Source organism: Macaca fascicularis, chromosome 9 (assembly GCF_037993035.2).
Source record: "Macaca fascicularis isolate 582-1 chromosome 9, T2T-MFA8v1.1".
Taxonomy (NCBI): Eukaryota; Metazoa; Chordata; class Mammalia; order Primates; family Cercopithecidae; genus Macaca; species Macaca fascicularis.
Window position 1 is genome coordinate 78,624,370 of NC_088383.1, and position 22,012 is coordinate 78,646,381.

The following is a 22,012-nucleotide window of genomic DNA, read 5'->3' on the forward strand; positions in this document are numbered from 1 at the left end:
TGCGTGGAGTATATATACAGAGGAAAATGTGAAGAGTGGAGCATTTTCCTGGACTGCAAATGGCAGTTTAAACTGGAACAGGAACCGGGCATGGTGTCTCACACCTGTAATCTCAGCACTTTGAGAGGCCAAGATGGGTGGATCACCTGAGGTCGGGGGTTCGAGACCAATCTGACCAACATGGAGAAACCCCGTCTGTACTGAAAATACAAAATTAGCCGGGCGTGGTGGCTCATGCCTGTAATCCCAGCTACTCGGGAGGCTGAGCCAGGAGAATTGCTTGAACCCAGGAGGCGGAGGTTGCTGTGAGCCAAGATTGCATCATTGCACTCTAGCCTGGGCAACAAGAGTGAAACTCCGTCTCAAATAAGTAAATAAACAAACAAACAAACTGGAACAGGTGTAGAGGAAAACAGATTAGCAATATGCTTGACTATCTTTTGACTTACGGATTTTTCCTTAGGAAGTAGAATTTCTCCTAGGGAAATATTTCAAACTGTGGACCAAAATAGGCAAAAAGATGCCCATCTTATTTTTAATATTACTAGCTAGGTAGAATAACTGACATTTATTGAACCTTTAGTGTGTGTTTCAAGAACTGTGCTAAAAGTGTTTAACATGTATCATCCCATGTAATCCTCACAACAACCATATGAGATAAATGCTATATTTACCTTCTTTGAAAACACAGAGGCTAGACTGCCAAACCAGGCTGGAGCCCAGGTCTTATTTAAAACATTTATTCTTTAACCGTCATGCTCACAATTTTCTGTAAATACATATTACTTTTATAAGGATGAGGGAAAAAAATAAACATTTTCAGTGTGTCAGTAGTGTAAGTATGTTTCAGTTATCTAAACATCCAACTAGACTAAAACAGCTAAATTTAGCAACTCATTGTACTTTTATGATACAATATGCAGCCATTAAAAAGTCATATTTTAGCCAGGCACAGTGACTCATGCCTGTAATCCTTGCACTTTGGGAGGCTGAGGTGAGCAGATCACCTGAGGTCGGGTGTTCGAGACCAGCCTGACCAATATGGTGAAACCCCATCTCTACTAAAAATACCAAAATTAGCCTGGCTGTGGTGGTGCTTGCCTGTAATCGCAGCTACTCAGGAGGCTGAGGCAGGAGAATGATTTGAACCTGGGAGGCGTACCTTGCAGTGGGCAGAGATCGTACCACTGCACTCCATCCTGGGTAACAGAGGGAGATCTTGTCTCAAAAAACAAACAAACAAATTGAAATATTTTTCTGAGCTTATTGTAGGTGGAAATATACAAAAAAATTTTAATCATTACTCCTGAGTGATTGGTTTACAGGTGTTTATTCGTTTTCTTTTCTATGTTTTTTCTTTGTTTTCCAAATTTTGAATGTGTATTACTTTTGAAATCAGAAAAAAAGTTATAGTAATTATTTTACCTATTAATGTCGAATGACGTGAATATGCTTATATGTCTGGGAAAAAACAGTTGTAAAGTCATATGTATAGTACGATTTCAGCTAGATATTATTTTTTTTTAAGCCTGAGAAAATACCCTACATGGAAATGTACAAAAATACTAACAGTGATGTTATCCCAGGGAGAGAGTAATGAGGATGAACTTTTATTATGTATTACTTTTTTCTCTATCTTCAAAATTGTACAATATGAGCATATTTATGTAATCATAGAAAATTTAATATTTTAACTTGGAGGACGTGTCTTTACTTTTTCTTATATTTTTAGACGTTTGAAGACAGTGATTTGTTCCATTTGATTGGTGTTATCTGTGGCTTAGCAATTTATAATTTTACTATTGTGGACCTCCATTTTCCTTTGGCTTTATATAAGAAACTACTGAAAAAGAAGCCATCCTTGGATGATTTGAAAGAACTAATGCCTGATGTTGGGAGGTTAGTTGGAAAAAAAAGTCAAAAGGTAGTAGGGTTTGGGAGGTAAGAAGTGGGGAATGTACAGAAAACTTTCCTTCTATGAATAAATATATTTTGTTCTTCTTGTTAAATTTCTGAAATAAACAAATGCTCTTCTCTGATAAAGGAAAATCCATTATGTTACTCAGATCAAAATGTTCTATTGAAAGACGAAATTTGGCTGGTGCAGTGGCTCACACCTGTAATCCTAGCACTTTGGGAGGCTGAGGCAGGTGGATCACCTAAGGTCAAGAGTTTGAGACCAGCGTGGAGGTCAGGAGTTCTAGACCAGCGTGACCAACATGGTGAAACCCCATCTCTACTAAAATACAAAAATTAGCCAGGCGTGGTGGCCCACGCCTGTAGTCCTACCTACTCAGGAAGCTGAGGCAGGAGAATCACTTGAACCCAGGAGACAGAGGTTGCAGTGAGCTGAGATTGTACCATTGTACTCCAGCCTGGGTGGCAGAGCAAGCCTCCGTCTCAACAAAAAAAGACAGATTAAATTTTTAGTTGTTAGACAATACCTTGCAAATATCAGATCATCACCTTAGGAAAGTAAATTTTTTCTGAGAGTGATTAATTGATTTATTTGGACTTTTACTTCTGATAACCTTCATTCCTAGTTTGAATATGTGAAATTTATTTTTATTTATTAAATAAAATGGATTAAAGATTTTATATAAATAAGGACAAATGGGCCAGGTGTGGTGGCTTATGCCTGTAATCCTAGCACTTTGGGAGGCTGAGGTGGGCAGATCACGAGGTCAGGAGTTCAAGACGGGCCCGGCCAACATGGTGAAACCCGGTCTCTACTAAAAATACAAAAATTAGCTGGGCATGGTGGTGGGCGCCTGTAATCCTAGCTGTTCTGGAGGCTGAGGCAGGAGAATTGCTTAAAAACCTGGGGGGCGGAGGTTGCAGTGAGCCAAGATCGCGCCACTGCGCTCCAGCCTGGGCAACAGAGAAGACTCCATCCTGGGTAAAATAAAATAAAATAAGGAAAAATGTTAAAAATAGGTGAATACATGGCCTTTGTATTCAGAAAAGTGGTAAGAACCTTTGACTAATTTTTTTCCTTCAGCATCATTTATAAGTTTGCCATTGTGTAGTCACTATTCTGCAACAAATATAAAATTACAAATTGACAAAAGGATTTTACTAAGAGGGAATGAGAAGTGTGTGTATATATATATATATATATATCCGTAAGTAAAACAGTCAAAATATCCAATAATGTTTTTCCTCTCAGAAACATGTATATTATTTTGCAGAAGCATGCAACAGTTACTGGATTATCCAGAAGATGACATAGAGGAAACATTTTGTCTTAATTTTACGGTAAGATGCAAAGACGTAGGTTAGCCTGATTATTCATCATCCCTTTTATGTAAGCTATATCTTATGGTTCTTCTTTATTTTGATGGATGGAATTCTTAACAAATCCTTTAGCTAACATTTATTGAGCATTTACTACGTGCTAACTAGTCATAGTACATGCATTTCATTTAATCCTCAACAATCCAGTGAAGTTAGGATTATCCCTGTTTTACAGATGAAGAAAACTGAAAACAGTCATTACCTTGGGAGTCAGTATACATACCAGCCTCTGTGACTTAAACCTGTGTACTTTATCGTTATGCTAAATATATTTACAAATACAAGACGTCCTCTTTACCCAAGTGTTCATTTTTGAGTCTGCAATTACAGAAATGCTTTAGAGAAGCAAAAGGTTATTGTAATGTGAGAATATTACTACTAAACTTAAAAACATTAATTTCCACTGGTACATTCCTTTCTATTTCACACTAACATTCATCCTTGCCCATCTTGTCTTACTCACTGTTGGATGACATAGATAAAACAAATGCAAATGCATTGCAATATCATTTGGAAAATGAAATTGCAAATCTTGTAAAAGATGCACAATTTCCTTAAGGCAGTGAAAGGGATGTGGTTTTTTGTCTTTTGTTTTTTGAGACATAGTCTTGCTGTGTCACCCAGGCTGGAGTACAGTGGCGCGATCTTGGCTCACTGCAACCTTTCCTCCCAGGTTCAAGCGATTCTCCTGCCTCAGCCTCCTGAGTAGCTGGGATTACGTGCTCGCCACCACGCTCAGCTAATTTTTGTGTTTTTAGTACAGACAGGGTTTCACCACCTCGGCCAGGCTGGTCTCGAACTCCTGACCTTGTGATCCACCCGCCTTGGCCTCCCAAAGTGCTGGGATTACAGGTGTGAGCCACTGCACCTGGCTGAAAGGGATGTTAAATAACTGATCCAGTCACAGGCAAAGCCATTTATAGATGAGGATATGGCAGAAGTAGACTAGTTGGCAATTAAATAAGAGAAAATTCGTAAGGATTATGATGAGGCACTCCAGAAGGGAACAATTTGAATATTATAAATTAGACTCTTGGAAAAATTGTAAAACCTTCAGTTTTTCTTTTTCTTTTTTTTTTTTTTTGAGACAAAGTCTTGCTCTGCCCAGGCTGAAATGCAGTGGTACGATCTCAGCTCATTGCAACCTCCACCTCCCAGGTTCAAGCAATTCTCCTGCCTCAGCCTGCTGAGTAGCTGGGACTACAGGCGTGCACCACCATGCCCAGCTAATTTTTGTATTTTTAGTAGAGATGGGATTTCACCATGTTGGCCAGGATGGTCTCAATCTCTTGACCTTGTGATATGCCCCCATTGGCCTTCCAAAGTGCTGGGATTACAGGCGTGAGCCACAGCACCCGGCCTCTTTTTATTTAAAAAATTTTTTATTTGTATATTTGTTTGCCACCCTGCCACATACACAACAGTTATCTTTATGGTTTTGTCAGAGCTGACGAAAGATGCCATATTCTGCTGTCATGAAATTTGCCCAGAAAAAATTGCACGTTCATATTCTTTTCAAGAAAATCTTGAGACTATTTTCTGGCCAGGCACGGTGGCTCACGTCTGTAATCCCAGCACTTTGGGAGGCCGACGCGGGCAGATCACTTGAGGTCAGGAGCTAGAGACGAGCCTGGCCAACATGGTGAAACCCCGTCTAGACTAAAAATGAAAAAATGAGCCAGGCGTGATGGCACGTGCCTGTAATCCCAGCTACTCGGGAGGCTGAGGCAGGAGAATCGCTTAAACCCGAGAGGCGGAGGTTGCAGTGAGCTGAGATCGCGCCATTGCACTGCAGTCTGGGTGACAGAGTGAGACTCCGTCTCAAAAAAAAAAAAAAAGTTGCTCTCCGCAAATCCAGACAACAACAGAAAAGCATTTTCCAAAGTGTGTTCCTGTTAGAATAAGGTGACCATAAAATTTTTTTAAAAAACTCTTTTCTATGAAATTTTGCTTCTCTTTTTCATTTGATTCACTCATACCCATGTTAGTTTCTTGAATTTTTATTCATCATCTCAGTTGACTAAAAAATTGAGTTTCAAGCTGTTTAATTTCTAATTTATCAGTCACCAAATTTATGAACTCTTACTGTATTCAAAGAACTATGGTAATTCAAACATTTCTTCCCACTGCCATTTCTTTCTCAGAAATTTTTCAGTGGCTTTTTATTGCTTGTAGAATAATAGCTTTAGAATGGGTGTCAAAGACATTTATAACCTGGCTCTCTTCCTTTCATTGTATCCCTCCCTTCATACCAAGTTTTGTCATATCACACAGTATTTTTTTTAATATACCTTACCTTCCTCTTTTTCAGAGTCACTTGCCATACATTTTCAGAAACTTGATATTGTAAATATCTAATTTTTTTGTTCAATCGATATTGTCTGTCTGAAATCTCACTCTCTTAATCTTTCAAAATACTACCCATACTTGTAGGTGCTTTTCAGATGGCATTTCTTCCTCAAGGTCTTTCACACGTCCTCTAGTTTAGAATTCCGTTTGCATTCCTCTATGATCTGATAACATTTTGTTCATATGTCTGTTATAAATGCATTATTTTATTATAATTGGTTCTTTACATGTTACATTTCTCTTCCTTTACTACATAGTAAACTTCACAGCAGGAGTATATTCATCTAACATCCCACTCCCATCATAGTGTTTTATAAATAGCAAGTTTTCATAAAAGAGGATAATATTCAAAAAAGAAGGAATAGCAAAAGAAAAGATGCAGAAGTGGTCATGGTAATATTTTTAGAAAAATTCGAAAAGTAAAAGAAATAAAAGGTTTCAAAATACTTGACTATTTTTATAAACCAAATTAGTACATAACTGGAAAAACTGCCTGTGATCAAGTTTACAACAAGGGTGGTAGAGGAACCCTGGAGTAGCAGTTGTCATGTGGGAAGAATGCGTGGTTTTCTAAGCTGAATGCATTCTCATACTTGGATTTTTATCACTCATCTAAGGAAAACATCCTAATATTTTATAGTAACCATTCTAAAGTTTTATGCACAACAAATGCTTAGTTTCCTTATTAACTTACCAAACACTTGGTAATTTGTAATTAATCATGGTAGGATTTCAAACTAGAGAGGATCAAAATTTCTAGTTCTGGCTTTAAGCAGAATTCTCAGATAAGCTATATGGTAGCAGAATTTTATCTCAAATTTAGTAGTTTTTTTTTAATTATTAAATGAGAGGTAGATATAATAATAGATTATTAGAATACTCTTAAGTTTTGAGTCTGACATTGACTTTTTTTAAAAATTTAAATTAATAGATCACAGTTGAAAACTTTGGTGCAACAGAAGTCAAAGAGCTGGTTCTAAATGGTGCAGACACAGCTGTTAACAAACAAAATCGGTAAGTGAATTTTAGCAGCAACAGTGGGAATAATAAGATTCAGTAGACATTTTCTTCTGTGTGTAGAAAATGTGTCACAACGCTAAGTTTTTACTCCAATAAAACTTTAATTTTGAGTGGTTAGTGAGGAAATAATCTGCCTTTTCCTCCTGAAATCCCTTGAAGACATTAAACAAAACAAAGAGAAGGGAGAAGTGACAGCAGCAAACATTTTTGGAAGCCAGGAAACAGTAGTAACTAACTTTAGCAAACCAGAGAAAGCTGCAACATGAGATGGAAAAGAGGAGCCACGAAGCCAGCTGGATCACTTCACAAAACGAAAGTTTGGGTGCTGAGAACAAAACATACCTTTAGAAAATGTGTGGTGTTTGGGGAAATGCTAGAAACAGGACTCTTGTAAGAAGCAGTTAGAAACTAGTTTCCCATGCTAACATTGGGTTTAAAACAACAACAAAAGAAACTAGTTTCCCTTAGCACACCAGGAAGCTGGCAACTGCCCCTCTCTGGCCTGGGCAGGAAATTGGAAATTTACCTTCTGGAGAAATTGGACTGTGGATTTGAGGACACCTAGAGACTGCCACAGGCAAGGAGCTGAACTGAAAACAGGGAGATTAAGTGCTGAAAGTCTATCGCTGCCTCCTCCTTGGTACCGTATAGTGGTAGATCCTTTTCTGGGGAAACTGCCTAACATTTAAAATGTAAATCCATAGGCCGGGCACAGTGACTCACGCCTGCAATCACAGCAGTTTGGGAGGCTGAGGCGGTCACATCATGAGGTCACGACAATGATACCATCCTGGCTAAAGCAGTGAAACCCCATCTTTACTAAAAATACAAAAAATTAGCTGGCCGTGGTGGCATGTGCCTGTAGGTCCAGCTACTTGGGAGGCTGAGGCAGAAGAACTGCTTGAACCCAGTGAGCTGAGATCGTGCCACTGTGCTCCATTCTGGGCGACAGAGCAAGGCTCCGTCTCAAAAAAAAAAAAAAAAAGTTAATCGATAGCCAAAGGTCAACAGACATTTAAGGAAAGACCGAAACAGTCAAAAAGAATGGCAAGAAACCAGGAACCCTGCAGGTTGAAGGACAAAACGTCAGAGGAAACTGAAATCAGTATCCTCAGAATGATGCGTGACATCCAGATGGATACAATTAAAAATGGAAAAAAAGGCCGGGCGCGGTGGCTCAAGCCTGTAATCCCAGCACTTTGGGAGGCCGAGACGGGTGGATCACGAGGTCAGGAGATCGAGACCATCCTGGCTAACACGGTGAAACCCCGTCTCTACTAAAAAATACAAAAAACTAGCCGGGCGAGATGGCGGGCGCCTGTAGTCCCAGCTACTCGGGAGGATGAGGCAGGAGAATGGCGTAAACCCCGGAGGCGGAGCTTGCAGTGAGCTGAGATCCGGCCACTGCACTCCAGCCCGGGCGACACAGCGAGACTCCGTCTCAAAAAAAAAAAAAAAAAAAAAAAAAAAAAAAAAAAAAAAAGGAAAAAAAAATTCATTTGAAAGAAATGGAATTAATGAAATCTGTCAAAGAAGATATTTTTTAAAAAATAAATAAACTTCTCAGAAATGAATGACATCCTTTCAAGATTGAAAACATGAGAAGTGGAAAAAAGATCAATACCAAGACAAGATGACAAGATACATGAAATTTCAAAATTTTCAAAGTCAAAGGGATCCTAAAACTGTCCAGAAAACCCACAGACCTAAGAATTAGTAACATCAGACTCTGGAATCAAAGAACACTGGAAGCTAGAAGACCAAAATTTTAGGAAAAAATTACTTTTAACTTAGAATTTTGTATCCAAATTATCAAGTGTGTGAGTGTTTAAAAACATTTTCATACATGCACAGTCTCAGAGAATTTACTTCTGAAGCCTTTTTCTCAGGAAATTACTGGAGGATGTGTTCTATCTACCAAAACAAGGAATTAAACCAAGAAAGAGGAAGACACAGGATTAAAAAAGCAACAACAAACTACCAAGATTCACGCAAGCAAGGATTCTTTTTGAAGGATCAATAACTGTGTCGATTTAGAAAGCTAACAACCTGGGTTAGATCAAGAGGATGGAGGGCTCGAATAGAGAAATGCAACCGATAGTACCTAATTTTTGAATGAATCTAGAGGAAATGGATATTTCTTTTGGAGAAGTTGGGGATGAATTAGCAAACTAAGGAAAATAGAAGTTCTTTTTAAGGGAAAAAGGGTAACCATAGAATACAACTTAACTGTGAATAATATAGAAATGTTAACAAATATTGAACCAAAAATTGTTATATAAATACAATAGATGTGCAGGGGAGTAGAAAGTGAATGGGACAATTACATTAAAGATAAATCCAAACCACCACATTGAAATTTAAGGAATAACAGTAGAACTGTGTTGTTAGAAGCTTGAATGTAAATATCAGAAGGAATAGCAAAAAGAATTAACAAATAGTTGCCTTTGAATAGTGGGAATTTCTGGCAAAGAAGTGTTGGACAGAGAATTTCTTTATTCTCTTCTGTTTTGTTACAATTCTTTAATAATGGCTGTTGCCAGGGAATTGGTCCAAAGGATTATAATCCTAATTCTGCTACTTAGAAGCTTTATGACTTTAAATAAATTAGTTGATGTCTCAATGCCTTAGTGTCCTTCTCTGTTAAATGGAATGACAAATTGTACCTATTTCATGGGATGATTTTGAGGACTAGATGAGACAATATTTTAAGATACTTAGAATAAGACTTAGCACATGTAGTGCTCAGTAAATGTTGGCTGTTAGGATTGTTACTATTTGATGTTTTAAACTCTTGATATGTCTTACTTTGATAAAAATAAAGCTGTTTTTAAAATGATGTGAAAAAATTTTAGGTCCTAGATATCCTTGTTTTGAAAGAAAATTTGGTTTTGAAAGGCGGTTTACCATTATTCCTATTGCAGAATCATCCTTTATTACTTGGAAGATGAAGATATAAAATAGTGAAATCTTCTAGTACCCATTCTCATTATTTGTTTGACCAGATAGCATCATAAAATGTTGTGGCTAGCAAAACAAAACAAATTGAATAAGATCGTGGTTCAAATTCGGGGGTTAAAGGGGCTTCCTTTTTTTCTTTACAGTTTCCTTTTGTATCATAAGAGGTAGAAGAGAATCAGAAGTGATTGTGTATGTATTCAGATATACATTTGAAAAGAAACTACACTTGTACTCTTTAATGATTATCCGAAAAGAATGCTTAGTATCCTCTCTCAGGCATTTGTTAAAGTAAATGTTGTTCAGATTCCTTGGAACCCACGGAAAAGAAGGCTATAGTTTGTCAAATGATCTGAATCCCGCTCTTATTTTTTCATCACCTATTGTTTGTAACAGATCATTCCTTTTAGGGATGCATGTGACTTGATATATATAAATTCTCAATAACTTGTAAATATTTTAAAATTATTTTCATAGCCATTCACATTATTCTGCCCATTAGGAAATGACATTTTTTCCAATAGGAATAGCCTAAGAATAACTGAATGCCTCATGGATATAGCTGATTTTTATATGGAAAGAATAATAGCTTTTTTCATAATGAGTTTGGTTTTGTCCTGTTTGAACCCTACTCATACGTTCTCAGTTTCGTATATATGTAGCAGAAATTGTAGGAGCACTTGAAGTTTTAATGACTACATTATGGATTCTTCATAAATGATTTTTATAATCTGTACATGTGTGCTTTTTCATTTCTAGACAAGAGTTTGTTGATGCTTATGTGGATTACATATTCAATAAATCAGTGGCTTCCTTATTTGATGCTTTTCATGCGGGCTTTCATAAGGTCTGTGGAGGAAAAGTCCTTCTGCTCTTTCAGCCTAATGAACTACAAGCAATGGTCATTGGAAATACAAATTATGATTGGAAGGAACTGGAAAAGGTAGGGGAAAACTAATCTCTGATATTGTTTAAATGGAAAGGCTCATATGTGGAAGTCTTGCCTTTTTATGTATTATTTTTGTTTTATACACTTTATTACTACCATTTTACAGGAAAGCACTTTACCCTTCTTGACCCACAATGAATGGATTTTTGAACTGTGTATGAATTAGACACTACTATAATTGGTGGTATTGATATAGAAAACTCATCTGGCCAGGCACAGTGGCTCTCACCTATAATCCCAGCACTTCGGGGCGCTTAGGCGGGAGGATCACTTGAGGCCAGGAGTTCAACAGCAGCCTGGGGAACATAGCGAGACTTCATCTCTAAAAATAACTTAGGCCAGGCGCGGTGGCTTACATCTGTAACCCCAGGACTTTGGGAGGCCAAAGTGGGTGGATCACCTGAGGTCAGGAGTTCAAGACCCACCTGGCCTACATGGTGAAACCCTGTCTCTACTAAAAATACAAAAATTAGCTGGGCGTGGTGGCATGTGCCTGTAATCCCAGCTACTCAGGAGGCTGAGGCAGGAGAATCTCTTGAACCTGGGAGGCGGAGGTTGCAGTGAACTGAGATTGTGCTACCGTACTCCAGCCTGGGCAACAGAGCAAGGCTCTGTCTCAAAAAAAAAAAAAAAAAAGTTAAGTAAATAAAAATAGATAAAAATAATTTTTAAAATTATCCAGATGTGGTAGCAAACACCTGTGGTCCTACCTGTGGGAGGCTGGGGTGGGAGAATCTCTTGATCCCGGGTGGTTGAGGCTGCGGTGAGCCATGATTATACCACTGCACTCGAGCCTGGATGACAGAGCAGGAGCCTGTCTGTCTCAAGAAAAGAAAAATGTCATCTGTGACACAGCTGGGTAGAAGCCCTAACCAAGCCGGGCATGGTGGCTCACACCTGTAATTCCAACACGTTGGGAGACTGAGGCAGGTGGATCACCTGAGATCAGGAGTTCCAGGCCAGCCTTGCCAACGTGTTGAAACCCTGTCTCTACTAAAAATACAAAAATTAGCCGGGTGTAGTAATCCCAGCTACTTGGGAGGCTGAGGCAGGAGAATTGCTTCAACCTGGGAGGCGGAGGTTGCAGTGAGCCAAGATCACGCCACTGCACTCTCCGAAAAAACAAAAAGCCCTAGCCAAAAGTGAATGGGTTTTCGTTCTGCCTCAGTCCTAGGAAAACCATTATGAAATGCAGTTGTGATGCTTAAAAATCTTTGTTTCCTTTTTTTCTGATTAGTCTCAGTGTTACATTTTTTAGCAGAGTAATTATCAAATATTGATTCTGATAAACATTTAATAGAAAGTGCTACCCGGGTGCAGTGGCTCATGCCTGTAATGCCAGCACTTTGGGAGGCCGAGGTGGGCAGATCACGAGGTCAAGAGATCAAGACCATCCTGGCCAACCAACATAGTGAAACCCCATCTCTACTAAATATACAAAAATTTGGGCATAGTCTTGCACGCCTGTAGTGCCAACTACTCGGGAGGCTGAGGCAGGAGAATCGCTTGAACCTGGGAAGCAGAGGTTGCAGTGAGCCAAGATCGTGCCATTGCACCCCAGCCCAGTCAACAGAGCAAGACTCCATCTCAAAAAAAAGAGAAAGTGCTAAGTTAAGCTAGGCATGGTGTCTCACACCTGTAATCCTAGCAATTTGGGAGGCTGAGGCGGGCAGATCCCTTGAGGCCAGGAGTTGGAGACCAGCCTGGCCAACATGGTGAAACCCCATCTCTACTAAAAATACAAAAATTAGCCAGGTGTGGTAGCGCACTCCTGTAATACCAGCTACTTGGGAGGCTGAGACACAAGAATCACCTGAACCCAGGAGGCAGAGTGACAGAAAGTGCAAGGTTAGATCAGCTTTGAGGAAGATATATACGAAGTTAATCTGCTGATTTTCTATCTTTATAATGTACCATCCTCTGATTTATGCATTTATAATTAGATACTGTATACCTAATAAGATGACTAACATAAAAAAGTAGAGCTAGCACTTACCTACTTTTTTTTTTTTTTTTTTTTTGAGGCGGAGTCTCGCTCTGTCGCCCAGGCTGGAGTGCAGTGGCGCGATCTCGGCTCACTGCAAGCTCCGCCTCCCGGGTTCCCGCCATTCTCCTGCCTTAGCCTCCCGAGTAGCTGGGACTACAGGCGCCACCACCACGCCCGGCTAATTTTTTTTGTATTTTTAGTGGAGACGGGGTTTCATTGTGTTAGCCAGGATGGTCTCGATCTCCTGACCTCGTGATCCACCCGTCTCGGCCTCCCAAAGTGCTGGGATTACAGGCTTGAGCCACCGCGCCCGGCCACTTACCTACTTTTTATGTCAGTCATCTTAATAGGCACAAAGCATGAACATTTGTACATTGCCGATGGGGATACAAAATGGTACAGTCACTTTGGAAACAGTGGCGGTTTCTTATAAAGTTAAACATACATTTGCTATATGACCTAGCAGTCCTACTCCCAGGTGTTAAATTATGTTCACACAAAAATCTGTAAACAAAGGGGACAGAGTTTCAGTTTTACTAGATGAAAAGAATTCTGGAGATGGATGGTGGTACAACCTTGTGAATGTAGTTAATGCTACTGAAGTGTACACTTAAAATGGTTAAGATGTAAACTTCATGGTATGTGTGTTTTACCTTAACTTTTAAATACTTTTTTTTTTTAAATTTGCAAATGAGTAAAAAACGAAACAACCTAGATGTCCTTCAGTGGGTGAATGGGTGAACCTACTACAGTGTACCTATTCAGCAGAATAACTACTAAGTGTTAAAAAGAAATGCACAGCTGGGCGTGGTGTCTCACACCTTTAATCCTGGCACTTTGGGAGGCTGAGGTTGGCAGATCTCTTGAGCCCAGGGGTTCGAGACCAGCCTGGACAACATGATGAAACCCCCTCTCTACAAAAAATACAAAAATTGGCCCTTTATGGTGGCGTGCACCCATAGTCCCAGCTACTCCGGAGGCTGAGGTGGGAGGATCCCTTGAGCCCGGGAGGTAGAGGCTGCAGTGAGCCCTGACTGTACTCTGACGTAGGCAACAAAGCAAGACCCTGTCTCAAAAAAGAAAAAAAAAGCACTGTTGGCCGGGCGCGGTGGCTCAAGCCTGTAATCCCAGCACTTTGGGAGGCCGAGACGGGCGGATCACGAGGTCAGGAGATCGAGACCATCCTGGCTAACACGGTGAAACCCCGTCTCTACTAAAATACAAAAAAAATTAGCCGGGCGAGGTGGCGGGCGCCTGTACTCCCAGCTACTCGGGAGGCTGAGGCAGGAGAATGGCGTGAACCCGGGAGGCGGGGCTTGCAGTGAGCTGAGATCCGGCCACTGCACTCCAGCCTGGGCAACAGAGCCAGACTCCGTCTCAAAAAAAAAAAAAAAAAAAAAAAAAAAAGCACTGTTGATACATGCAACAACTGGATGAATCTGAGGCTTTATGCTGAGTGAAAGAAGCCAATTTCAAATGGTTGCATACTGTATGGTTCCATTTATGTGACATTCTTGAAAAGACAAAAAATTATAGTGAACAGAGACTAGGGGTTGAGTGGGAGGGTCTGACTTCAGAGGAGGTAGCACAAGAGACATCTAAGCATAACAGTGATGGGACTGTTCAGTACCCTAATTGTGGCAGTGGTTACACAAATCTGCATATGTGCTTAGAACTTATAGAACTATATACACACCAGTATATAGCCAGTTTTATTGTGTAGTCATTTAAGGAATAAGATTTTAAGAATAATTAGGGCTTCTAATTAAACATTATGGAATAAACATGTCTGCTCCCTCCTAAAAATCTCACTAGAATGACAGAAATGGAATAAAAATGGTAATATACACACCAAAAACTAAAAAATAAAAATGCAATGAACAAGAGAAGAAATAGTTTTGGAAGACAGAAGGTAAGGAGATAAATTGATGAGTGACTTAGAGCAGAGGAAAACTGAATTCTAAGCCTCCAGAGGGACAGGATTGTCAGGAGGCAACTCTTTTTTGTTGTTGTTTTTTTGAGATGGAGTCTCGCTCTGTCACCCAGGCTGGAGTGCAGTGGTGCGATCTTGGCTCACTGTAACATCCGCCTCCCAAGTTCAAGCGATTCTTCTGCCTCAGCTTCCCAAGTATGGAACTACAGGCATGCCACTATGCCCGGCTGATTTTTTTATTTTTTTAGTAGAGACAGGGTGTCACCATATTGGCCAGGCTGGTCTCGAACTCCTGACATCATGGTCCGCCTGGCCTGAGGCAACTCATTGTATATCCTAGAATCTGAAAGGCTCAAGAATTGGTATACCATGTTACCCTTAATAGCAGGGATGAGGGTTGGACTAAGGGCAACAGAATTGGACCATTCATGTCCCCCTTTCTACCCAGCAAAAGACAGCTTGGGAGAGAGGCTTTACAATTTGGGAAACCAGGTAAAACTGAGGATGCCACACAGCTGGTAACTGGGTGTAAATCCTTCAGGAAGAAGACTGAAGGTTCCTGTGTGGTAGTAAATTGATCTGCTCAAGAGAAGAAGCCTGTAGATACTAACTTTGAGGGGTCCTCCAGTGGAAATGGACTCCACCTCTAATCACCTTAAAATGAAAATGATACGACAGCTTCTCGTCACCCTTTAGATCCTACACAATTTGTCCCTCCTTGCTTCATCTCCTGTCGTCGTTCCTCTCACTCTGCCTCAGCCTTATTAACCTCCTTGCTGAGCCTAGAACCCTCCAGACACGTTCCAGTCTTAGGGTGTTTCTGTTTCCTTTTCCATGTGCCTGGAATTCTCTTCCCCTGATAATCCCAAAAGATTCTTGCTCTCGCTTCCTTTACGTGTTTGTACCTTATCAGAGACCTTCCCTGGATAACTGATCTAAAATTGCAAACCCCTCTCCTGCACATGTATCCTGTCTCCCCTCGCTGTTTTATTTTGCTACTTTGGATCTGACATCATTTTACTTAGGTTGCTCCTTCCCCCGACCACAATGTAAGTATCGTGAGAGCAGAATTTTTGCCTCTTTGTTCACTGCTGTATTCCCAGCACCTAGGAGAGCACTCAGTAAGTACTTGAAACCTTGCCTGAAGTGATAATTGATGTAAGTGTTCATTCAGTTAAAACAGGACATCTTAAAAAGTATATTGTAGCGTCCGGGTGCGGTGGCTCACGCCTGTAATCCCAGCACTTTGGGAAGCTGAGGCAGGCGGATCATGAGGTCAGAAGATCGAGACTATCCTGGCCAACATAGTGAAACCCCCGTCTCTACTAAAAATATGAAAATTAGCTGGGTGTGGTGGTGCGTACCTGTAATCCCAGCTACTCAGGAGGCTGAGGCAAGAGAATCGCTTGAACCTGGGAGGGAGAGGTTGCAGTGAGCCAAGATTGCACCACTGTACTCCAGCCTGGTGACAGAGCAAGACTCCATCTCAAATATATGTATATATATTATAGTGTATTTATACTTATAACACTTTGATTTCTTCTGTCGTATATCTGATTCATTACAATTTTAGTGATTATGATTTGGAGCTTTAAATGTTCTTTCTTGACCAGGACATGTGTGCACATTTTTACCAAACCATTTAGAGATTTAAAAGGAAAAAAAAAAAAATTTTAGCCATCCTCTTTTCCTTCCCCACTAACATGCCCACAGTTTAATAAATTGAGTGCTAGAATTAAAGCCGTTTTCTTCAAACTTGCTTGCAATTAACAGCAAATATTTTGCAGATCTGAATTATTGAGAGTTCAGTGATTAAGATAAATCATGGCTACAAATAAGGAGAGTCCAAAATTCAAGAGGCCCAGTAGCAAGTATTTATTGAGTCTCTACTGTATGCCTGATAATGTGCAACTGAAACTATGCAAGAGATTGAGGAGGGGGCAGGAAATAAGATAGAGACATGGTCTTTGCCCTAATAAGGGAGCTAGAAATTAAATGCTTTATACACAGTTTTGATGAATACAATGAAAAAGAATTTAGTGAGTGGTACATAAGGAGGAACCTAATCTAGGCTAGATGAATCTGGGAACGCCTCTCACTAGATAGTAAGCTCCGCAAGGCTAAGTGAGGATTCTGTTCACTGAGGTTTTCCCAGGGCCAAAAACATTGACTAAAACTCATATTTGTTGGATCAATCAATGAATGAATTAGATGGCATTTAATCTGAGCCCTAAAAGAGTAAAAATTAGCCTGATGACCAAAGAAGAAAGGATGTGTCTGAGTGGTGTAGGCTGAGGAAACAGTACGTCCAAAGGACCTGATGCATCTGAAGAACTGAAAGTTAAGGCCAATTGTGGCTGGATAAGAACAGTTCACAATATAAACTATTTCCTCTCTGCTTCCTACCACCTTCTCTCTTAGTACTAATTTTTTTTTGGGTGGGGGGCAGTGGGGATGGAATTTCGCTCTTGTTGACCAGGCTGGAGTGCAGTGGCGCAGTCTCGGCTCACTACAACCTCTGCCTCCCGGGTTCAAGCAGTTCTCCTGCCTCAGCCTCCCCCACGTAGCTGGGATTACAGGCATGTGCCACCACGCCCAGCTAATTTTTGTATTTTTAGTAGAGATGGGGTTTCACCATGTTGGCCAGGCTGGTCTGGAGCTCCTGACCTCAAGTGATCCACCTGCCTCGGCCTCCCAAAGTGCTGGGATTACAGGTGTGAGCCACCACGCCTGGCCAGTACTAATATTTTTGAAAGGGGAGATATATTACCCCAAAACTTACTGGCTTCAAATTACCTCAAAACTTATTGGCTTCAAAATAACAATGAAACTTTGTTGTTTTATAGTTTCTGTGGGTCAGGAATTCAGGAGTGGCTTAGCTGAGTAGTTTGGGCTCAAGGTTCCCTCATGAAGTTGCAGTCAAAATATTGGCTGGCGCTGTAGTCGTCTAAAAGCATGGTTAAGGATAGAGATTCACTTCCAAGGTGGCTTACTCACCTGACTGTTGGCAGGGACCTCAGTATAATACCATGAGTACTTCTCTTCATATAGGGATGTTTGAATATCCTCATAAAATGACAACTGGTTCCCCCCAGAGTGAGTGAACCAGAAGAAGGGCTGAAGCCATAGAGGTTTTTGTTTGTTTGTTTTGTTTGTTTGAGACGGAGTCTTGCTCTGTCACCCAGGCTGGAGTGCAGTGGTGCGATCTCGGCTCACTGCAAGCTCTGCCTCCTGGGTTCACGCCATTGTCCCGCCTCAGCCTCCCCAGCAGCTGGCACAACAGGCGCAGACTACCACGTCTGGCTAACTTTTTTTTGTATTTTTAGTAGAGACAGGGTTTCACTGTATTAGCCAGGATGGTCTTGATCTCCTGACCTTGTGATCCGCCCGCCTCCACCTCCCAAAGTGCTGGGATTACAGGAGTGAGCCACCGTGCCCAGCCATAGAGGTTTTTTTTATGATTTAGTCTCAGAAGTCATACGTTCCTTATATTCACAATGTCCTTATTACACACGGGCATGAATACCAGGAGGCAGTGCTCACTGGTGGCCATCTTGTAAACTACCTCAGAAAATTTTTAGTGTCACTTAGTACCATATTTTTAAAAGGAGAGATAAATTTTAATGTTTGACTTCTGTTCATGAATACAGAAAAAGGAAATTTTCTGATTATCACAGATAATTCCATGTCAAACTTTTAATGGTCCTACAACATTATTTTAGTAATTCTAGTTTCTCTTTATTTTACTTTTGAAGATGATAGTATGATCCTATCATGTTATTTGAAGTGCTGGGAAAGATTTCTGGTGATTCTTACGTATTTCTTCTTCACCTGGAACTAATAACTTCAAATTGTAAATGTCCAGGAAACAGTGGGCAATCCACTGAATTGCACGAGTTTCAAACTCCTGGACCATGTTAGCTTTATGTGCTAATATATTAGCCAGTGTGTCCCTTCATACTAATAAAAGATTATGTTGTTTTTAGAATACAGAATACAAAGGGGAATATTGGGCAGAACATCCTACGATAAAAATTTTTTGGGAAGTATTTCATGAATTACCATTGGAAAAGAAGCAGCAGTTTCTGTGTAAGTATTTCTAATTAGTTGTGTACTTTATGAGTCTGGAATCTAATTATGGTATTATTCCAAAGTCCTGTTTTTAATCTTCAAGTAATTTTTTTGAAAAAGAACTGATCTGCACTCTTCAGTACATGTATTTTCTTATTTCAAAGGCTAAATTCAGTTTGCCTCCAAAATAGCAGTGATTCATTCTATGAAGTAAAACAGAAGCTAACTTGGAAATGAAAGCAAACTATAGCTATGTTACAGTTACAATAAACTGGTTACAATAAACTAGGATTGTAGAACTCCTTTTAGATTTCTAAAAAGATCTCTGGAGTATAGTCATCCTTTGGCATACATTGGGGGATTGGTTCCAAGACCTCCCTGCCAAGGATACCCAAATCCAATATACGCTCAAGTTTCTTATATAAATTGGCATTGTATTTGCATATAACCTATGCACATCCTTATACTTTCAGTCATCTCTAGATTAGTCATGTGCCACATGATGACTTTTCAGTGAACGAGAGACCACATATATGATAGTGGTCCCTTAAGATTATAATACCTTATAATAACCTACTGTACCTTTACTGTGTTTAGATACACAGATACCTACTGTTATGTTACAGTTACCTACAGAAATCAGTACAGTACCATGCTGTACAGGTTTGTAGCCTGGGAGCAGTAGGACTGTATCACGTAACCTAGGTGTGTAGTAGACTGTACTGTCTAGGTTGTGTAAATATATGATATTTACACAATGAAATTGCCTAATGATGCATTTCCCAGAACATACCCTCCTCATTGACACATGAATATACCTGTATTAATACCTCATACAAAGTAAATGCTATGTAAATAGTTGTTATACTGTGTTGTTGAGGGACCAGTGTGAAGAAAAAAAGTTGACATACTCAGTGCAGTCACAAGCAGCCATTTTTTGAAAATATTTTCCATTTGCAGTTGGTTGAATCCATGGATACACAATTCACAGATACGGAGGGCCAACTGTATTGCTCTTTTCTCTGTTTGGTCTTCATTTTCTTTTTGCTTCAAGACTAAAACTTTGGCAATTTCTATATAAAATAAAGCTTTTTCAGGCTTTAGTTCCCTCATTTATAACTGATGCCTGAGTATCTTTCTTCTGTTAAAGTCTGTATTCTAATTGAAATTTGGCTTATTTTTAAAGTTGTCAGAATTTATGTGTCCAAATCAGTGACATTTCCTTTGATACTCCTGCTGTTGCCAAGAATGTTTTAGCAATCTCTCCGAGAATCTTGGTCAAATTCTTCTGCATGTCATAAGGATGAGAAATCATTACTCTTTAAGAGTGTTTTGAGCCTGGGCAACATGGCAAAACCTCATCTCTACAAAAATTAGCCCTGGGCTTGGTGACACGCACCTATGCTCCCAGCTACTCCAGAAGCCGAGGTGAGAGGATTGCTCGAGCCCAGGCAGTCGAGGCTGCACTCCAGCCTAGGCAACTGAGCAAGGCTCGTCTCAAAAAAAAAAAAAAGAATGATTTGAATTTTGGCTGCCCATTATAAATTTCTGATTTAAAAAAAAAAAAAACAGAAATGAAGCAAATAGAAAAAGAAATCATAATCAAAACTGCATTTTTATTTGGTTTGTCAACTAGTTCTAAATGGCTTTTTCCAAAAAAGGGCTCTCAAAATGTTTTGGCAATGACAATACTTATCAAACATGTATTAAGCACTTCCTTTGTGCCAGTATTAAGATTATACTTTTAAAGAAAAAATATTGTGAATGAGCAATTAGAATGTGTCTCAAAAAACTTGTCTTCCACAAATTAGGGAGTAAGTTAACACATTAGAGCAGATGTTAATGTGAAGCTCTGCTGTAGTGACTGTACAAAATATGACTTGCTACTTTTTGTTTTGAAGTGGTTGACTGAATGGTTTCTTTCTTGGCAGTATTTTTGACAGGTAGTGATCGCATTCCTATTCTTGGTATGAAGAGTCTGAAACTAGTCATCCAGTCAACAGGAGGTGGTGAGGAATATCTCCCAGTTTCCCATACTTGTTTTAATCTTCTGGATCTTCCAAAATATACAGATAAAGAAACTCTACGCTCTAAACTGATCCAAGCTATTGATCACAATGAAGGCTTCAGTTTAATATAACTTTGGAGTTCAACTATTCAGTTTAGTGCAAAAGCATTAAACTATTTGTGTTTTTCTTGTGGTGATGAATTCAGCAAGGTGACAGAGGTACTATTATAATTCTTACTTGCAGAATGTTCAATCTACGAGTGTTCATGGAAGTCAAAACATTAAAGGAAAATGAACAAACTGTTAATATTATTGTACAGAACCATGGATTTTTTTGACCATCTTCCAATAAACATAACAAGTATTGTGAATACATTAAAGTTCTACTAACATGAGTTTTAAGAGTTTGCATATTTCAGAAATGATCTGGTGTGAGTGCATGGAAATATTGCTTAATTTTTCTTCAATCATTGAGTGAAAAACCTTTAACTTTGGCCTGCAATAGTCATTTCATTATTTTTTCATTTTGTAAATAATGTTAAGTTTTGTAATAAAATAGTTATGTTCTGATACCAGTACAGTTTCTATGGTTGTAATTGAACTTGAGCAGACTTTTAGAGGTTAAAAATTATGATTTAAATCTTACTCTGAAACTCTATAAAAAGAAAAAAAAGGTAGCATGGTGGAAACACGATCTTTTTTTTGCTAGAATGTCTTTGTGCAAACCTAAATCACAAATAGGGAATATACTACATAACCTGCAGTTCTTTTCTCTTTTGTGAATCCTGACATGACATGCTGATAGATGGGGGATTGTTGATCAGAGAACTTATTAATATTTAGTACTGGAAGAACTCTGTCTCCACAGTTGCCAGTAATAGAAAGAAACATTGGCTACTATGAGCACCAATCACTGGGTTATAGCTTTCAAAAGTATTGATGCTGCAGGGCTTTAGAGCTATTTCCTTGAATTTAAGAAACAAATCTTAACGGTTTTATGGTGCTGATGCTTAGTTATCTCATGCCATTAAATTGTAAAAGTGAGTTGATGCAATACCTGTGACTTTCTGCTAGAATGCAAATATTTATTTTTTAAATTTATTTTAAAATGCCGTGAAAACTGTTTAATAAAGATTTATTGTTTTAATATTTAAACTTTCAGTGGTTCTCATATAAGAGTCAAAATTTTTCAAAAAGAGGGATGGCTCAGGGAAGGTCTCTTAAATTTCAGATTGCTTTCTATTCCCATACGAATTTATAGAGGTCCGCAGTCTCTTAACCTGTAATTCTAAAATCTAAAAAAACTGAAAATATTGTCATCTCTCACTTTGCAGAAAAACCTGATCTGAATTGTTGAAGCTATTTATGGTATTCACTAAATAAGACTATGACCCCTGTGGGTGCTTTAAAAAATTCTTTAAAATTCGTAATTCCAAAATG

The 22,012-nt window shown here is 39.3% G+C and overlaps 1 protein-coding gene across 29 annotated transcripts in view; it reads left to right on the plus strand.

The window, feature by feature from the left end:
- HERC4 (HECT and RLD domain containing E3 ubiquitin protein ligase 4) overlaps nucleotides 1–21,733 on the plus strand; it is a 154,157-nt gene extending 132,424 nt beyond the window's left edge. For 17 of the 29 annotated variants that reach the window (XM_074001988.1, XM_074001989.1, XM_074001996.1 and 14 more), the window contains 6 exons: nucleotides 1,733–1,899; nucleotides 3,192–3,258; nucleotides 6,578–6,660; nucleotides 10,384–10,567; nucleotides 18,480–18,582; nucleotides 20,496–21,733. In XM_074001988.1, the coding sequence (XP_073858089.1) occupies nucleotides 1,733–1,899; nucleotides 3,192–3,258; nucleotides 6,578–6,660; nucleotides 10,384–10,567; nucleotides 18,480–18,582; nucleotides 20,496–20,704 (813 nt within the window). In that variant the 3' untranslated portion in view covers nucleotides 20,705–21,733. Of the gene's footprint in view, nucleotides 1–1,732; nucleotides 1,900–3,191; nucleotides 3,259–6,577; nucleotides 6,661–10,383; nucleotides 10,568–18,479; nucleotides 18,583–20,495 lie in introns of those variants that run through there. The other 12 variants (XR_012417880.1, XR_012417881.1, XR_012417883.1 and 9 more) reach the window with 5 other exon arrangements.
- Nucleotides 21,734–22,012: the final 279 nt, after the last annotated feature.